This window comes from Rattus rattus, chromosome 2, assembly GCF_011064425.1.
Source record: "Rattus rattus isolate New Zealand chromosome 2, Rrattus_CSIRO_v1, whole genome shotgun sequence".
Classification (NCBI taxonomy): domain Eukaryota; kingdom Metazoa; phylum Chordata; class Mammalia; order Rodentia; family Muridae; genus Rattus; species Rattus rattus.
The window spans coordinates 16,820,146-16,840,868 of NC_046155.1; the positions used below are offsets into that span (position 1 = coordinate 16,820,146).

Genomic DNA, 20,723 nt, shown 5'->3' on the forward strand with positions numbered 1-20,723 from the left:
GATTTTAAAATTTTTAAAATGAAATTACACAGAGAAGACTCCCAGAACCATCTCAGGTACTAAAGTTCAAGCTGAGTTAATACAGGTCTAAAGTATCAAATAGGGGAAGCCTGGAGGGAAAGAAAGGAATTGGGATGGGAACGCTGTACTGATCTTTCTATAGTACATGAAAGTATAGTACTTTAAGATTTCTAGTTGTAAATTCCATTTTGAAGAATTTCTTCAATCAATTCATTAACACATAAACCTACATATATTTCTAGCCCCAAATCAGTTTGCACCAACTCTTAGAATAGCTTTAAAAAGCATAGTAAATTTAGCTTTGATACATTCCTAAATATTGGAAATTGTGAGCATTTGCTAAACCTCCCCAATAACCGAAGTGCTTACCACTCTTCGGCATGGAGGTGGAGAGGCACGCTGGGCTTGAACTTTCTGTATGGCAAGTTTTGTGTCATCATGTCAATTGACTCGAGAAGTTCCATGAGACTAAAATACTAGGAAAAGACAGTTAAAGCTCTTAATTATTTCTGGGTTCCTGTTCAGCCACTCAAGGTGAAAGTTAAATTTTTGAGTTTTTAAGGAAACATTATAAAACTCTGAATTCAGAAAACACTTAAATCTTAACATTGCCTTTATCAAACAATAATTCAATATAAATGTCATCAAAGAAAATCACCTGTGGTTTATTAAACTCAATTACTATGGTATGTAACTCAATATCCAGATTTATTTTGGGGTCAGAAAAGTCAAAATCTGATCGTGGATTCATCTGAAGTTTGGCATTAGCAGATATAGGTCGAAAAACTGAAAAATAATACAAATTGAAAACCATTAGAGTTCTATTTAAAACCTCTTCAAGCACTAAATTGATCAACAATAAAGATCTTTGCACCTCTAGCACAGCCTCTCCACAATCCCCAGTACTCATACTACTTTGTTTGGTTAGACAAACTCTTCACAAGTTACTTGTGAATATTAGAAACGCTAAGATTGTACTTATTACTGATTCTACTTCATGATAATCTCTCTGTAAACTCCTATTCTTCCTTTCAATTTGTACAAACATGGGTCCAGGATAAGCAGCAACAGTATAATCTGGACAAGGTCCAATACTGAATCACAATTTAAGTTGTATATAAAAACAATACACGTTTGTTTTAACCACCCAGCACACCTTTTGTACATTAAACACAAATCCATACTTGAACATTATGACTCTATGCATCACTGATTTGCCAACTCTCTTCTACACTTCACCTTTGACTTATATACTCAGTTCCAACCTTACTCTGCTAAAATTAAAGCTCATTTTATTTCTTCCTTATTTTTAATAGATATAAACATAAAAGTTACACATGTTAATGTGATCCATGTACTATTTTGACATGTATACCTTATAATTATACACTGGTATAATTATATTAATTAGTATAATTAAACATTAGTTAATATCAATTCAAACATCTGCTTAACTTTATATCATTTTTTATGATAAGAATTTCAATAATCCCAGGGTCAATCCATATAGTCTTTAGGTAGTGGTTTAGTCCCTGGAAGCTCTGGTTTGTTGGCATTGTTGCTCTTATAGGGTTACAAGCCCCTTCAGTTCTTTCAATACTTGCTCTAATTCCCCCCAAAAAGGTCCTGTTTGCTGCTAGGATTCACCTCTGAATTTGACATGCTCAAGGTGTGCCTCTCAGGTGAGATCTATATCCAATCCCTGTCAGCATGCATTTTTTTAGCTTCATTGATATTATCTAGTTTTGGTGGAGATATATATATGGGCCGCAGGTGGGGCAGGCGCTGAATGGCCAATAATTCAGTCTGTGCTCTAAACTTTGCCTCCATTTCCCCTCCTATGGATATTTTTGTTCCCCCTTTTAAGAAGTGATGGGAGCATCCACATTTTGGTCATCCTTCTTGTTAAGCTTCCTGTGGTCTGTGGATTACACCTTGGGTAATTTGAGCTTTTGTGTTAATATCCACTTATTAATGAGTGAATACCAAGTGTGTATTTCTGTGATTGGGTTACCTCACTCAGGATATTTTCCAGTTCATTCCATTTGCCTATGAATTTCATGAAGTCATTGTTTTTGATAGCTGAGTAGCTATCTTCATTGTGTAGATGTACCACATTTTCTGTATCCATTCCTCTGTTGAAGGACATCTGGGTTCTTTCCAGCTTCTGGCTATTATAACTAAGGCTGCTATGAACATAGTGGAGCATGTGTCTTTGTTGTATGTTGGAGCATCATTTGAGTATATGCCCAAGAGAAGTATAGCTGGGTCCTCAGGTAGTTCAATGTCCAATTTTCTGAGGAACCTCCAGCTGCTTTCCAGAGTGGTTGTACCAGTTTGCAATCCCATCAACCATGGAAGAGTGTTCCTCTTCAATCCTCGCCAGCATCTGCTGTCACCTGAGTTTTTATCTTGGCCATTCCAACTACTGTGAGGTGGAATCTCAGGGTTGTTTTGATTTTCATTTCCCTGATGACTAAGGATGTTGAACATTTCTTTAGGTGCTTTTCAGACATTTGATATTCCTCAGCTGAAAATGTTTTGTTCAGCTCTGTACCCCATTTTTTAATAGGGTTATTTGGATCTCTGGAGTTTATCTTCTTGAGTTCTTTGTATATTTTGGATATTGGACCTCTATCAACTGTAGGATTGGAAAAGATCTTTCCCCAATCTGTTGGTTGCCAGTTTGTCCTAATGACAGTGTCCTTTGCTTTACAGAAGCTTTGCAGTTTTATGAGGTACCATTTGTCGATTCTTGATCTTAGAATACAAGCCATTGTTGTTCTGTTCTGGAAATTTTCCCCAGTAACCATGCGTTCAAAATTCTTCTTCACTTTTTTTTTCTATTAGATTGAGTGTATCTGGTTTGATGTGGAAGTCCTTGATCCACTTGGACTTAAGCTTTGTACAGAGTGATAAGAATGGATCTATTTGCATTCTTCTACATGCTGACCTCCAGTTGAACCAGCACCATTTGTTGAAAAAGCTGTCTTTCTTCCATTGGATGGTTTTAGCTCCTTTGTCAAAGACTAAATGGCCATACATGAGTGGATTCATTTCTGGGTCTTCAGTTCTTTTCCACTGATCTAACTGCCTGTCTCTGTACCAAGGCCATGCAGTTTTTATGACCATTGCTCTGTAATACTGCTTGAGGTCAGGGATGGTGATTTCTCCCAAAGTTATTTTATTGTTGAGTAGAGTTTTCGTTATCCTGGGATTTTTGTTATTCCAAATGAATTTGCAAATTGCTCTATCTCTATAAAGAATTGAGTAGGAATTCTGATAGGGATTGCATTGAATCTGTAGATTGCTTTTGGCAATTTTTAGTATATTAATCCTGTCAACCCATGAGCATGGGAGATCTTTCCATCTTCTGAGATCTTCTTCAATTTCTTTTTTCAGATACTTGGAAGTTCTTGTCATACAGATCTTTCACTTGCTTGGTTAAAGTCACACCAAGATATTTTAAATTATTTGGGACTATTATGAAGGGTGTCATTTCCCTAATTTCTTTCACAGCCTGTTTATCCTTTTGAGTAGAGAAAGGCTACTGATTTGTTTGAGTTAATTTTATACCCTGACACTTTGCTGAAGTTCTTTATCAGAGTAAGTAATTCTCTAGTGGAACTTAAGGGGTCACTTAGGTATACTATCATATAATCTGCAAATAGTGATATTTTGACTTCTTCCCTTCCAATTTGTTTCCCTTTGACCTCCTTTCGCTGTCTGAATGCTCTGGCTATAACTTCATATACTATATTGAATAAGTAGGGAGAGAGTGGGCAGTCTTGTCTAATTCCGGATTTTAGTAGAATTGTTTCTCTCCATGTAGTTTGATGTTAGCTACTGGTTTGCTGTATATTGCTTTTACTATGTTTAGAAATGGACCTTGAATTCCTGATCTTTCCAGAACTTTTATCATGAAGGGGTGTTGAATTTCGTCAAATGCTTTCTCAGCATCTAATGAAATTATCATGTGGTTCTTATCTTTGAGGTTGTTTATATAGTGGATTACGTTGATGGATTTCTGTATATGAAACAATTCCTGCATCCCTGGGATGAACCCTACTTGATCATGATGGACAACAGTTTTGATATATTCTTGAATAGAGTTTGCAAGAATTTTATTGAGTATTTTTGCGCCGATATTCATAAGGGAAATTGGTTTGAAGTTCTCTTTCTTTATTGGGTCTTTGTGTGGTTTTGGTATAAGAGTAATTGTGGCTTCATAGAAGAAATTCGGTAGTGCTCCATCTGTTTCAATTTTGTGGAATAGTTTGGATAATATTGGTAAGAGGTCTTCTATGAAGGTCTGATAGAATTCTGCACTAAACCCATCCTATTCCGGCTGTTTTTGGTTGGGAGACTTTTTTTTTTTTTTTTTTTTTTTTTTTTTTTTTTTGGAGCTGGGGACCGAACCCAGGGCCTTGCGTTTGCTAGGCAACACTACCACTGAGCTAAATCCCCAACCCCTGGTTGGGAAACTTTTTAATAACTGCTTCTATTTCTTTAGGAGTTACAGGGTTGTTTAGATGGTTTATTTGTTCCTGATTTAACTTTTGTACTTGGTATCTGTCTAGAAAGTTGTCCATTTCCTCCAGATTTTCCAGTTTAGTTGAATATAGGCTTTTGTGGAAGAATCTGATGACTTTTTGAACTTCCTCAGTTTCCGTTGTTTTATCTCTCTTTTCATTTCTGATTTTGTTAATTTGGATTCTGTCTCTGTGCCCTCTGGTTAGTCTGGCTAAGGGTTTATCTATCTTGTTGATTTTTTCAAAGAACCAGCTCCTGGGTTTGTTGATTCATTGTAGTCCTTTTCATTTCTACTTGATTGATTTCAGCCCTGAGTTTGATTATTTCCTGTCTTCTACTCCTCTTGGGTTTATTTCCTTCTTTATGTTCTAGAGCTTTTAGGTGTGCTGTCAAGCTGCTGATGTATGATCTCTCCTGTTTCTTTTTGCAGGCACTCAGAGCTATGAGTTTACCTCTTAGGTCCGCGTTCATTGTATCCTATAAGTTTGGGTATGTTGTATCTTTATTTTCATTATATTCAAAGAGGTCTTTAATTTCTTTCCTTATTTCTTCCTTGACCAAGTTGTCATTGAGTAGAGCGTTGTTGAACTTCCATGTATATGTGGCCCTTCTGTCGTTATTGTTGTTATTGAAGACCAGCCTTAGTCTGTGGTGATCTGATAGGATTCATGGGATTATTTCTGTCTTCTTGTATCTGTTGAGGACTGTTTTGTGACCAATTATATGGTTGATTTTGGATAAGATACTATGAGGTGCTGAGAAGAAGGTATATCCTTTTGTTTTAGGATGGAATGTTCTATAAATATCTGTTAAATCCACTTGGTTCATAACTACAGTTAGTTTCTCTATGTCTGTGTTTAATTTATGTTTCCATGATCTGTCCATTGATGAGAGTGGGATGTTGAAATCTCCTACTATTATCCTGTGAGGTGCAATGTGTCATTTGAGCTTCAGTACGGTTTCTTTTATGAATGTAGGTGCCCTTGAATTTCGAGCATACACATTTAGGATTGAGAGTTCATTGTGGTGGATTTTTCCTTTGATGAATATGAAGTGTTCTTCCTTATCTTTTTTGATGACTTTTGGTTGAAAGTCAATTTTATTCAATATTAGAATGGCTACTCCAGGTTGTTTCTTCTGACCATTTACTTGTAAAGTTGTTTTCCAGCCATTTATCTGAGGTAGTGTCTGTCTTTGTCTTTGAGGTGTATTTCCTGTATGGGGCAAAATGCTGGGTCCTCTTTTATGTATCCAGTCTGTTAGTCTATGTTTTTTTATTGGGGAATTGAGTCCGTTGATGTTGAGAGATATTAAGGAATAGAGATTGTCACTTCCTGTTGTTTTCGTTGTCAGAGGTAGAATTATGTTTGTGTGCCTCTCTTTTGGTTTCATTGCAAGGAGATTATATTCTTGCTGTCTATACGGCATAGTTTCTCTCCTTGTGTTGAAATCTTCCATCTATTATCCTTTATAGGACTGAATTTGTAGAAAGATATTGTGTAAATCTGGTTTTGTCGTGGAATATCTTGGTTTCTCCATCTATGTTAATTGAAAGTTTTGCTGGATATAGTAGCCTGAGCTGGCATTTGTGTTCTCTTAGTGTCTGTATGACATCTGTCCAGGATCTTCTGGCTTTGATAGTCTCTAGTGAGAATTCTGGTGTAATTCTTATTGGTCTGCCTTTATATGTCACTTGATTTTTTTCCCTTACCGCTTTTAATATTCTTTCTTTGTTTTGTGCCTTTGGTGTTTTAACTATTATATGATGGAAGGAATTTCTCTTCTAGTCCAATCTATTTGGAGTTCTGTAGGCTTCTTGTATGTTTATGGGCATCTTTTTCTTTAGGTTAGGGAAGTTTTCTTATATAATTTTGATGGATATATTTACTGGCCCTTTAAGTTGGGAGTCTTCACTCTCTTCTATACCTATTATCCTTAAGTTTGATCTTCTCATTGTGTCCTGGATTTCCTGGATGTTTTGGGCCAGTAGCTTTTTGCGTTTTACATTATATTTGACAGTTGTGTCAATGTTTTCTATGGTAACTTCTGCCTGAGATTCTCTCTTCTATCTCTTGTATTCTGTTGATGATGCTTGTATCAGTCATTCCTTGTCACTTCCTCAAGTTTTCTATCTCCAGGGTTGTCTCCCTTTGTGCTTTCTTTACTGTTTCTATTTCCATTTTTAAATTCTGGCCGTTTTTCTTCAATTTCTTCGTCTGTTTGGTTGTGTTTTCCTGCAATTCTTTCAGGGATTTTTGTGTTTCCTCTCTAAGAGCTTCTACTTGTTTACTTGTGTTGTCCTCAATTTCTTTAAGGGAGTTACTTAGGTCCTTCTTAAAGTCCTCCATCATTATCATAAAATGTGATTTTAAATCTAAATCTTGCTTTTCTGGTGTGTTTGGATATACAGTATTTTCATTGGTGGGAGAACTGGTCTCTGATGATGCCAAGTAGCCTTGGTTTCTGTTCCTTAGGTTCCTTTGCTTGACTCTAGCCATTGGGTTATCTCTGGTGTTCGCTTTTCTTGATATTTCTGAGAGGGTCTTGACCCTTTTGTAGGCCTCTGTGTCAGCACTCCTGTAGAACTGTTTTCCTGTTTTCTTTCAGTCTTTTCTGAGAACAGGTGCTCTGATCTCAGGTGTGTAGGCGCTCCTGGTGACTGTCTTTCAGCTCTATGTGTGGGCAGGAATCAGAAGGCTCCTATCCCTGATTGCTCCTAGGTCCTTGTACCCAGGGGGCTCAGTTGGCACTAAGCGATTCTCTCTTGCGTCTGGAATGTGAGCAGAGGGTAGTCTCCTTTGATTTCTCAGGATTTCCCAGGAAATCGCACTTCTGAGGGTCCAGCTCTCTCCTTCACGGGATTTGGGTTCAGGGGAGCTGTTGCCCGATCCTTTCAGTCCTGGGCGTATACCAGAACCCCAGGTACCGGTGCCTTACTGTTCCTATGTTCCTGTGTCGAGAGGCACTGTGCAGTTTCCCCTTGGACCAGTGATGTGGGCAAAGGTGTGCAGAAGTGGCAGTCTGTCCTGCGGTCTCATGATGTTTGCACTTCTGGGTGTTTAAGTCTCTTCCCCACGGGATTTGGATGCAGGAGAGACATATCTTTAATTACAGCATTTACGTTAAGGAAGGTAGACTAGTAAGTTTGATGCAAGCCTGGGCTACTGAATGAGACTTTGTCTCAAAAAATATATATATTTGGATACCTTATAAACAAATAGCTCAAAATACTACTATAGCTATAGCAGCTAACTATATTAAACTGTACCTATGATTGTGAAATGTCTTAATAATAAGCATCACTATAAAACTGAATTGTCATTAAGATTTAATAAAATTCATTAACATTCTCTTGTGTTAGATGTATTCTTCTGGTTTGGAAATTTAACCAAAAGTACCAACAATAAAATATGTAGAAATGATTATATTTTGATTTTATTACGTTGAAAAGTATGTGTGTATTTATAAGTATACATGTAAATTTAACTAGGAGAAAATTTAATATACAATAACTCAGTACATTATATCAGAAATATTAACATATTTTACTTTATCTAGTAACTTACCAAAATCATAACCTTCTGGAATAATATTTTCATTGACAATACCATTTTTCAAAGCTTCCTATTAAAAGACAAATACATGTTATTTATATTTATGCAAATATACCTTTATCGTACAAATTTATATTATTTACACGAGTATTTAAAAGCAACTAAAAAATAATTCAAAGTAAATCAGGATAAAATTTTTAACTGGCTAATCAAAGTATTATTAAGTATTATGAAAGAATGTTCCCATGCACAGGATCAGAGGAGAGCAGGCCACATAATCTGCCCCAACACCTATCCTTTAAGTCTGAACCAGTGTCCTGAGCAGTCCTTGGATACTGGCTCCACACCAAGTACAACACCAAGAGGAAGCTGGACTACCAGGTGCTCTAACATGCAAGAATCAGAGGTGCTCTGAAATCCCAGGATCACATGATCACAGAGAAAGTTCGACTCCCAGGAACTCTGACAAAACCAGGATCTCAGGATCATAGGATCCCAGAATCATAGCATCACAGAGACTACCGGATTCTGAGTAGTTCTGACACAATCTGGATCACAATCAGGAGGGACAGGCTGCAGTCAGAGACAGCAAGCGCAGTTAATACTCAAGATAACCAGATAGTGAAAGGCAAGCACAAGAACCTAAGCAACAGAAACCAAAGCTACTTGGCATCATGAGAATCCAGTTCTCCCACTACAGCAAGTCCTCGATACTCCATCATAACAGAAAAGTAATATTTGGATTTAAAATCACATCTCATGATGACGATAGAGGACTTTAAGAAGGACACAAATAATACCATTAAAGAAATACAGAATAAGGCAGGTTAACAGGTAAAAGCCCTTAAAGAAGAAACACAAAAATTCCTTAAAGAATTATAGAAAAACACAACCAAACATGTGAAGTAATTGAACAAAACCACCAAGCATCTAAAACTGGAAACAGAAACAATAAAGAAATCACAAAGAAAGACCACCCTGAAGATAGAAAACCCAGGAAAGATATCAGGAGTCATAGATGCAAGCACCACAAACAGAATGTAAAAAATGAAAGAATGTCAGGGACAGAAGATACCATAGAAAACATGGACACTACAGTCAAAGAAAATACAAAATGTAAAAGGTTCCTAACCCAGAAATCCAGGAAATCGAGGACACAGTGAGAAGACCAAACATAAGAATAATACATATAGAAGAGAATGAAGATGCCCAACTTAAAGGGCCATTAAATATCTTCAACGAAATTATAGAAGAAAATTTCCCTAACCTAAAGAAAGATGCCCATAAACATACAAGAAGTCTACAGAAATCCAAATAGATTGGACCAGAAAAGAAATTCCTCCAGTCACATAATAGTCAAAATACCTAATGCACAAAACAAAGAAAGAATATTAAAAGCAGTAAGGGGAAAAGGTCAAGTAACATATAAAGGTAGACCTATGACAATTATACCAAACTTCTCACCAGAGACTATGAAAGCCAGAAGATCCTAGGCAGATGCCACACAGACCCTAAGAGAACACAAATGCCAGCCAAGGCTACTATACACAGCAAAACTCTCAATTCACATAGATGGAGATTTATATTTGATGACAAAACCAAATTACACAGTATCTTTGCACAAATCCAGTACTACAAAGGATAATACATGGAAAACTCCAACACAAGGAGGGAAATTACAGCAAAGAAAAAGCAAGAAAGTAATCTTTCAACAAGCCCAAAGATGATATCCACACAAACAAAATTCCACCTCTAACAACAAAAATAACAGGAAACAAGAATCATTGGTCCCTAATATTTGTCAACACCAATGGACTTAAACTCCAATTAAAAGACATAGACTAACAGACTGGATACATAAAGAGTACCCAGCATTTTGCTGCATACAGAAAACACACCTCAGTGACAAAGACAGACACTACCTCTGAGTAAAAGGCTAAAAAAAATTCGGGGTTGGGGATTTAGCTCAGTGGTAGAGCGCTTTGCCTAGGAAGCGCAAGGCCCTGGGTTCGGTCCCAACTTCCAAAAAAAAGAACAAAAAAAAAAAAAAAAAATTCCAAGCAAATGGTTCCAAGAAACAAGATGGAGTAGCCATTACAATGTGGAATTTAAAATTGACTTTAAACCAAAACTTATGAAAAAGACAAGGAAGGACACTTTATACTTCTCAAAAGAAAAATCTACCTACTTATCCTTCAATTCTGAACATCTAATCTCCAAATGCAAGTGCTCCCACACTCATAAAAGAAACTTTACTAAAGCTCAAAGCACACAATAATAGTGGGAGACTTCAACATTCCACTCTTAATAGACAGATCATGGAAATAAAAAGTAAACAGTGACACAGTGAAACTAACAGAAGTTATGAACCAAATGGATTTAACAGATATCTATGGAACATTTCATCCTAAAACAAAAATATATACATTCTTCTCAGCACCTCAAGGTTCTTTCTCCAAAATTGACCATATAATTGGTCCTCAACAGACACAAGAAGACTGAAATAATCCCGTGTATTCAATCAGATCACCATGGACTAAGGCTGGTCTTAAATAACCACAAAAACAACAGAAAGCCCACACAGGGAAAATGAACAACATTTTGGTCAAGGAAGAAATAAAGAAATTAAAAACTTTTTAGACATTAATGAAAATTAAGGCACAATATACCCAAACTTATGAGACACAATGAAAGCAGTGCTAAGAGGAAATCTCATAGCTTTGAGTGACTCCAAAAAGAAACTGGAGAGAGCAAACAGGAGCAGCCTGACAGCACAACTAAAAGCTCTAGAACAAAAAGAAGCAAGTACACCCAAGAGGAGTAGAAGGCAGGAAATAATCAAACTCGGGGCTGAAGTCAATCAAGTAGAAACCAAAAGAACTATACAAAAAAAAAAAAAAAAAAAAAAAAAAAAAAAAAAAAAATCAACAAAACCAGAACCTGATTCTCTGAGAAAATCAACAACATAGGTAAACCCTTAGCCAAACTAACCAGACGGTACAGCGACAATTTCCAAATTAACAAAATCAGAAATGAAAAGGAAGACATCACAATAAAACTGAGGAAATTCAAAAAATCATCAGATCCTACTACAAAAGTCTATATTCAACAAAACTGAAAAATCTGGATGAAATGGACATTTTCTAGACAGATACAAGGTACCAAAGTTAAATAAGGATCAGATAAACCATCTGAACAGTCCCATAATCCCTAAAGAAGCAGTCATTAAAAATCTACCAACGAAAAAAAAGCCCAGGACCAGATGGGTTTAGTGTAGAATTCTATTAGACCCTCATAGAAGACCTCATACAAATACTGTCCAAACTATTCCACAAAATAGAAACAGAAGGAGCACTACCAAATTCGTTCCATGAAGCCACAATTACACTTATACCTAAATCAAACAAAGAGCCAACAAAGAAGAGAACTTCAGACCAATTTCCCTTATGAATATCGATGCCAAAATACTCAATAAAATTCTCACAAAGCAAATACAAGAACACATCAAAATGATCATCCATCACGATCAAGTAGGCTTCATTCCGGGGATGCACATATGGTTCAATATATGAAAATCCATCAACATAATCAATTATATAAACAAACTCAAAAGAAAAAAAAATATGATCATCTCATTAGATGCTAAGAAAGTATTTGACTAAATTCAGCACCCCTTCATGATAAAAGTCTTGTAAAGAGCAGGACTTCAAGGTCCATACCTAAACATGGTAAAAGCAATATAAGGCAAACCAGTAGTCAACATCAAACTAAATGGAGAGAAACTTGAAGCAATCCCACTAAAATCAGGGACTAGACAAAGCTGCCCATCTATTCAATATAGTACTCAAAGTCCTAGCCAGAGCAATTAGACAAAAATAAGAGGTCAAATGAATACAAACTGAAAAGGAAGAAGTCAAAATATCACTATTTGCAGATGATATGATAGTATACTTAAGTGACCCCAAAAATTCCACCAGAGAGTAGCCTTCCTCTACTCAAAGGATAAACAGGCTGAGAAAGAAATTAGGGAAACAACACCCTACACAGTAGTCATAAATAATATAAAATACCTTGGGGTGACTCTACTCAAGCAAGTATAAGATCTGTATAACAAAAACTTCAAGTCTCTGAAAAAAGAAATTGAAGAAGATCTCAAGAGATGGAAAGATCTCCCATACTCATGGATTGGCAGGATTAATAATATAAAAGTGGTCGTCTTACTGAATGCAATTTACAGATTCAATGCAATCCCCATCAAAATTCCCACTCATAGACTTCATAGACATAGAAAAAGCAATTTACAAATTCATTTGAAGTAAGAAAATACCCAGGATAGTGAAAACTATTCTCAACAATAAAAGAACTTCTGCAGGAATCACCATCCCTGACCTCAAACTATATTACAGAGCAATACTGAGAAAAACGGTATGATATTGGTACAGAGACAGACAGGTAGATCAGTGGAATTGAATTGAAGCCCCAGAAATGAACACACACACACCTATGGTCACTTGATCTTTGACAAAGGAGCTAAAACCATCTAATGGAAAAAAAAAAAGGCAACATTTCCAACAAATAGTGCTGGTTCAATTGTAAGTCAGCATGTAAAAGAATGCAAATGATCCACTCTTATAGTCCTGTACAAAGCTCAAGTCCCAGTGGTTCAAGGACCTCCATATAAAACCAGATACACTGAAACTAATAGAAAAGAACGTGGGAAGTGTCTCCAACACATGGGTACTGGGGAAAATTTCCTAAACAAAACACCAATGGCTTATGCTCTAAGATCAAGAATTGACAAATAAGACCTCATAAAATTGTAAAGCTTCTACGAGGCAAAGGACACTGTTAATAGGACAAAACAACAAACAACAGATTAGGAAAAGATCTTTACCAATCCTACATCCGATAGAGGACTGATATCCAGTATATACAAAGAACTCAATAAGTTAGACTCCACAGAATCAAATAACCCTATTTAGGAATGGAAAATTGAACATTGTACTACCTGAGGACCCAGTTATACCTCTCCTGGGCATATACCCAAAAGATGCTCCAACATACAACAAAGACACATGCTCCACTATGTTCATAGCAGCCTTATTTATAATAGCCTGAAGCTGGAAACATTCCAGATGCCCTTCAACAGAGGAATGAATACAGAAAATGTAGTACATTTACACAATGGAGGACTACTCAGCTATCAAAAACAATGACTTTATGAAATTCATAGGCAAATGGATGGAACTGGAAAATATCATCCTGAGTGAGGTAACCCAATCACAGAAAAACACACATGGTATGCATTCACTGATAAGTGGCTATTAGCCCAAAAGCTCAGAATTTCCAATATACAATTTCCAGACCACTTGAAGCTCAAAAGGAAGAAAGACAAAAGTGTGGATGCTTCAGTACTTCTTAAAAGTGGGAATAAAATACTCACAGGAGGAAATACAGAAACAAAGTGTGGAACAGAGACTAAAGAAAAGGCCACCCAGAGACTGTCACACATGGGGATCCATCACACATGCAGTCACCAAACCCAGTCACTATTGGGGATGCTAAGAGATGTATGCTGACAGAAGCCTGATATGGCTGTCTCCTGAGAAGCTCTGCCAGAGCCTGACAAATACAGAGGCAGATGCTCACAGCCGACCACTGGACTGAGAACTCCAATGAAGGAGTTAGAGAAAGTCTGAGGTAGCTGAGGGGGTTAGCAACCCATAGCAAGAACAATATCAACCAATGAGACACATCAGAGCTCCCAGGCACTAAACCATCAACCAAAGGGTACACATGGAGTCACTCTTTGCTCTAGTTGCATATGTAGCAGAGGATGGCCTTGTTAGGCATCAGTGGGAGGAGAAGTCCTTGGTCCTGTGAAGGCTCGATGCCCAGTGTAGGGGAATGTCAGGGTGTTGAGGTGGGAGGGAGTTGGTGGGTAGGTAGGTGGTTGGGGAAGCATCTTCATGGAGGCAGGGGGTGGGAGGATGGGATGGGGGGTTTTCAGAGGGGAAACCAGGAAAGGGGATAACATTTTAAATTTAAATAAAGAAAATATTCAATAAAAGAAAAAAGAAATTTCCAATTAATTGTGTTTGTAAAACTCCTGCTGGATTTTGTTTAAAAGCAGTACTAAATCTAGAATTGGTATGAGCTAAACATTATACAAATTATAATACAACAAATATGCATATAAATATTTACTTACCAATGCGTCATCATAATCATTCAGATAAAACATCTCAGAATTCACATTCCAGTAAGCAAAGAGATTATCTAATCGGATTAGCTGAAAATAAAAGGTTTATTGTCAGTTACTTTTTTAAAAGAATTTTTAATTCTTGCTATGCTCAGAATTCGCAAGTAGTTGACTCTTATCCTGGGTAAAGCAAACAGATATAATATACATGTTTATACACACACATACACACACACACACACACATATACCACCACCGCTGCCGCCACCACCACCACCACCACCACCACCATCATCATCATCATTTGTCTAAAATTCCCTCTTATCAAGTCTATGGGATAGAATTCATTTTACCTTCCGAACTAGTTTTTCAGTATCATCATGTAAACATGGATTCCAATATTGATCAGTTGTCTAAAGAAGGGAGTAGGAAAAGAGCATTATATATAATAAGCAGGTTTTAATCATACCCTAAGATTTCCCATGAAAACGCCTTTGAAAACTTATCTATCATTTAGTAAAAAATAGTATTATCAGGCCACTAACACTAACCGTTTGCTTTCAAAGAACTCACTGGTCAAAAACAAACAGAAATGAGCAATTTCAAAGGCCCAATATACATCAGACAAAACATGGCAAAAAAAAGAAAAAAATCAGACTCAAAGATGTGCCATATATAATGACTAACCTAACCCTTGTTGCGAGGACTCCCTTCAACAGCCTTATAATCACCACAGTCCATACACCATGAATAAACACTACCTAGTGTATGGCAAGACAAAAGAGTTGGTTCTGTTAGCTTGTTTGCTTTGGTTTTGTTTGTTACATATTGACTGGTTTTGTTTGGGGTTTGTTTTTGTTTTTGTTCATGTTTTAAAAGAGGCCCAAGATATGGCCAGAGAATAAAACACAGGAAGGAAAAATGAAAAACCAAATGTTACTTAGGGTCAGATTTCAAAGATTTTATACACACTATAAAGACAAGATTTTAAACTTAGAATAATCAAAGTCACCGAGGACAAAGCCGGGTACATACTGAAGAACACTTATCAAGGAATGCTGTAGAAGGCCCAGGTTCAAACCAAGACACTTAAAAACCTTTAGAAATAAGAAATGGTAAATACCATAATCAAATCTTTATTTGTATATGATTTTTTTCCTTTCAAAACAGGGTCTGGTTTTGGAGCCCAGATGGCCTTGAGCTCATGATACTGCTTCAGCTTCCAGAGTGTTGAATAACACCTTGCCAGATCCTTGATATTAGAGAGATGGTCCCACTGCTGTGTGAAGAACTGACTAGAAGAATGGATCCTAAACTTTAGCAAAAATTTTGATTGCTAGGGGTGACTTTTAAGGTGTTGATTTCACACTAAAGAAGTGGCTTGGTGGTAGACTGCTTATCTAACTTGCCAAGTCCCATCATTGCAACAACTAATAATAAAAATCATACAAGGAAACAGACATCACAATGCCAAGCCAAGAAAGAGTATGTGTAACTGTATGAGTCTCGTATGGCACACAAGTTCTCAGGAACCTCCAAAGTTAATAATTAAAGGCACTGTCTGTGGGGCTGCAGAGATGATTCAGTGGTTAAAGTGAGTATGACTGTCGCAGAGGACCAGGGTTCAGTTCCCAGCAATGATTCACAATCACCTGTTCCTCCAGTTCCACAAAATCTACCACTCCCCGCTCTGACTTCTGTGAGCTCCTGTCATGTGTATATGTGCACATAAATAAACTCAGGCACAGGGGTTGGGAATTTAGCTCAGTGATAGAGCGCTTGCCCAGCAAGCGCAAGGCCCTGGGTTCGGTCCCCAGCTCCAAAAAAAAAAAAAAAAAAAAAAAAAAAAAATGAACTCAGGCACACAAAATACACATAAAATATTTTCAATAAATAAAACTACTGTTGCTACTGTAGCAATAATTTTCATATTACTAAATATAAATAGTAATTCTCTATATTTTTCAATCTGTCAGCAGCACTGACAACAGACACCATTCACTGTTACCTAGTAATAACTGTGTCTGCCCCTCAACCCCTGACCCTTTCTTTTTTACTTCAGAACCATGTTTTAAAAAAACAAAAAACCCAAAACAAACAAAAACTATACAAAAAAAAAAAACACAACCTAGAAGATGCAATACTGAAGTGGAGTACATATGAACTGCATTATATGTAGCTACAAAGAGAAAAGTAAAAAACACAGTAAAATAAAAAGTAACTTACAGAAGAACCATGTAAAGCACCTGAATCAACTTAAAATGCTAACTGACAGTTTTAGAAATGAGCATGTACTTACTCCTCATTCCAACCAAGTCTAAGGACTTCCTAGACCAGTTCTACACAGCCAATCAATCACAAACCTGGCATACTTCTGATACTGACATAAGCATATATCTAACTATACTACACAATTTAAAAGTTACATTTTCTTTTGAACCAAGTACCTGAAGGCTGAGATTTTGAAGAGAAATACCAAAAGAGAGGGGTTTCTCTCGATTTGTGATCTGAAGAAAAACAAAGTAAATTACTTAGATGGGTTGCCAATTGGACAAAAATCACTTCATAGAAACAGTCAAATATCTGAGAAATATCGTATTTCAAATATTCAAAAACATTATTTTTCAGGACAATTCTGCTCCATTTTTTTTTTCTAAAAACAGAGTTGTGTGTTACCAAGTAGAGAAAGTAAGAGTAAAAGAGGCCAAAGTAAGCCTGCTTTGCTTTAGAACTTGAACCCTTGGATAGTCCTTTACTCCATGCTCCTCTTTGATAACTTCTATTCTCCTTAAGAACAAATCAGGCAAAAATGCAAGGCCCTGGACTCAGCACCAGATGGCATCTAAGCAAACCAAGGTAGGAAATCACCATTACCACCTGCACAGGCACAATTCAGAAGTTCCTGCCCCATCCTGGGATAGACTGAAACTTAACACTTGGGACAGCTACTGTTTTCAGCCCCAACTTCTGCCAGAAAGAAAAAAATATTCTATTTACACATAAATTCTCCAGCAATGTGTTTTAAAATATCAACTCTATGCACTTTAGAATGTAAAATAATAGTAAATACTTTAGACTCAAAGACATTCTATTTTGAGCATTTTTTAAATACACTTGGTCTTTCCATTTATACACTGATTTTGTTGTTTAGTTTTGTTTCAATCTCAGGCTCTTCTACCATGTTTTAAGCAGCAAGCATCTGGAAGCTCTCCCATATCCATAGCTGTTGAGCGCCTCTCACAGGTGTGAAAGTATTAGTTCATGAAACTTGTGTTATAAGAATAACTTTATTTTAAAAGGAAAAAGGTACATGCAAAGAATTATGTATATTTTCATTGTAAAAATCCAACTTTTGTTAAGTTTTATTTGTTAAAAAAAATGTTTGAATCCAAGGAGGCTCTTTAAAAGAGTTGTTTCTTCCAAGAACCAAGAGAAAGCCAGGTCAAAGACATAATTTTCTACGTTGCATGTACTGTAATTGCACCTTTTCTACCACACAGGATTTAGTAAACTTGTCAAAAATGTTACAGCTTTTAAAAAATGATGCAGCAACATTTAATGCAAATGGAATGGTTATCTTTAATTATGACAGAATCTGAAATCACCTGAGCAGAGGATCCCAATGAGGAACTGTCAGGCTGCTCTGTGGGCATGTGTAGCAGGACAAAGTGTGTGTCGGGTGCAGTGATTATCTTGATGATGTTAACTGGCATGCAGCCCTCTGTGGGTAGCATCATCCCCTGGGGTTTGAGTCTTTTGCTATGCTACAGTGGCAAAAGTGATCTGAATATAGGCATGCATATTCATTCTGTCCCTGCTTTGACAAGGTGGATGTAACTCTCTGCTTTACATTCCTGCCCCGACTTTCTGCAATAATGGACTGTGACCTGAACTGTAGCGAGTAAAACATTTCTCTCTTAAAGATGCTTTTGTCAGGCCCCTATACATGTGTAGCAGATGTGCAGCTTGGTCTTCCTGGGAGCTGTCTCTGACTCTGTTGCCTGCCTGAATCCCCTTCCCCTAGCTGGACTGCCTGACTGGGCCTCAGTGGGAGAGGATGTGTTTAGTCCTGATGTCTCAGGGCAGAGTGGTACGCAAGGCTGGACTTCCTGTTCTCTGAGGAGAAGGGGAGAAGACAGTGAGGGGAGGAATTTGTAAGGCTAGGACTAGGAGCAGAGGAGGGAAGGGGGCTCCAATCGATATGTAAAGTAAGTAAATCAATACAGAAAGAAATGAAGTGGGGAGAAGATGCGTTTGTCAGGGTATTTTATCACAGCAATATAAGAAAAAAACTAGAACAGCAACTTAATACATACTTAAGAAAACTGGAGCAGAAGCTAAGTCAGATCCACTTAGTCTTAGGCCAGCACTCTTTGCTGGAGGTAAAAATCTGTAGAATTCATTAACTCCCAAGACACTGCCTTCATAACCCAAAGTTCAAACAGCTTAGCAAAATCTAATCAAGTACTCACTGAAAATGTAACGACAAAACAAAAAGATCTCATGGTCATCAGCTCTCTGTCCTCCCTCCTCCCAGCAGAGCAAAGCCACACGCAGTCACATACGTGCATGAGGGTAAGATACTTACGTCATCTTCATAACGGACATGGATACTGGAAATCTGCACTTGAAGATTCTTTATGATTTGAGTAACTAACTTTTCTGCAAAAGTGTCTTGTTTTTCCTCCTGAGGATTTTCTAAAATTGCAAATATTCCTCTTTAAATTGAATGAAACACAAACTATAATTATCCATATATTAAAGTAACATATTGCCTTGTTAAAGAAAATGTAAAACACTTGAATAGATGACTTGAGATTTCCAAAATCTTTCAGTATCAAAGATTGCTCGCTGGCAAGGCTCTCTCTCTCTCTCTCTCTCTCTCTCTCTCTCTCTCTCTCTCTCTCTCTCTCTCTCTCCCTCTCTCTCTCTCTCTCCCTCCCCTCCCTCCCTCCTGTCTCTCTCTCTCTCTCAAAAGCAACTAAATACAAAGTATTTAAAAGCTAGTCTTTTGTCTCGTTGGACTACAGCCAACTATGTTAAATTCACTGATACTAAACTGTATAGCCCGAATGTAAGGGCCAGATGACAAGGACATCTGCCATGACACAGTGACTTTTATAAATGTCATAAAACCATAACAATATGATTGCCTAAACAAAATCTGCACAAGAACAGCATCAGCTGGCATGCCAACATGGATAGGGGAAACTCAGAAGGCCACACCCCTACATCAAGACCTACAGAAAACCAATGACTGCTTAGAAAGAGAGAATCAGTGTTTTCCTGGGAAAAGTCTCATGAAAGGTTATCCAATTCCAACATGTCAGTCTTGAACACATGTATATCAGAGTGACTTTAGATAGATTAAGAAGGTTGCATTTATTTTCAGCAAATGGTGCTGGTTCAACTGGAGGTCAACATGTAGAAGAATGCAGATCGATCCATGCTTATCACCCTGTACAAAGCTTAAGTCCAAGTGGATCAAGGACCTCCACATCAAACCAGATACACTCAAACTAATAGAAGAAAAACTAGGGAAGCATCTGGAACACATGGGCACTGGAGAAAATTTCCTGAACAAAACACCAATGGCTTATGCTCTAAGATCAAGAATCGACAAATGGGATCTCATAAAACTGCAAAGCTTCTGTAAGGCAAAGGACACTGTGGTTAGGACAAACGGCAACCAACAGATTGGGAAAAGATCTTTACCAATCCTACAACAGATAGAGGCCTTATATCCAAAATATACAAAGAACTCAAAAAGTTAGACCGGGGAGACAAATAACCCTATTAAAAAAATGGGGTTCAGAGCTAAACAAAGAATTCACAGCTGAGGAATGCCAAATGGCTGAGAAACACCTAAAGAAATGTTCAACATCTTTAGTCATAAGGAAATGCAAATCAAAAACAACCCTGAGATTTCACCTCACACCAGTGAGAATGGCTAAGATCAAAAACTCAGGTGACAGCAAATGCTGGCGAGGATGTGGAGAAAGAGGAACACTCCTCCATTGTTGGTGGGGTTGCAGACTGGTACAACCATTCTGGAAATCAGTCTGGAGGTTCCTCAGAAAATTGGACATTAAACTGCCTGAGGATCCAGCTATACCTCTCTTGGGCATATACCCACAAGATGCCCCAACATATAAAAAAGACACATGCTCCACTATGTTCATCACAGCCTTATTTATAATAGCCAGAAGCTGGAAAGAACCCAGATGCCCTTCAACAGAGGAATGGATACAGAAAATGTGGTACATCTACACAATGGAATATTACTCAGCTATCAAAAACAACGAGTTTATGAAATTTGTAGGCAAATGGTTGGAACTGGAAAATATCATCCTGAGTGAGCTAACCCAATCACAGAAAGACATACATGGTATGCACTCATTGATAAGTGGCTA

The 20,723-nt window shown here is 37.3% G+C and overlaps 1 protein-coding gene across 1 annotated transcript in view; it reads right to left on the reverse strand.

Annotated features, from left to right (window-relative positions):
* Nucleotides 1-20,723, reverse strand: part of Vps13a (vacuolar protein sorting 13 homolog A) — a 210,438-nt gene that overhangs the window by 164,964 nt on the left and 24,751 nt on the right. The window contains exons 6-12 of the mRNA XM_032891688.1: nt 18,899-19,008; nt 16,758-16,817; nt 14,664-14,723; nt 14,320-14,400; nt 8,121-8,178; nt 680-807; nt 391-497 (exon numbers count right to left, since the gene is read on the reverse strand). Of these exons, the coding sequence (XP_032747579.1) occupies nt 391-497; nt 680-807; nt 8,121-8,178; nt 14,320-14,400; nt 14,664-14,723; nt 16,758-16,817; nt 18,899-19,008 (604 nt within the window). The remainder of the gene's footprint in view (nt 1-390; nt 498-679; nt 808-8,120; nt 8,179-14,319; nt 14,401-14,663; nt 14,724-16,757; nt 16,818-18,898; nt 19,009-20,723) is intronic.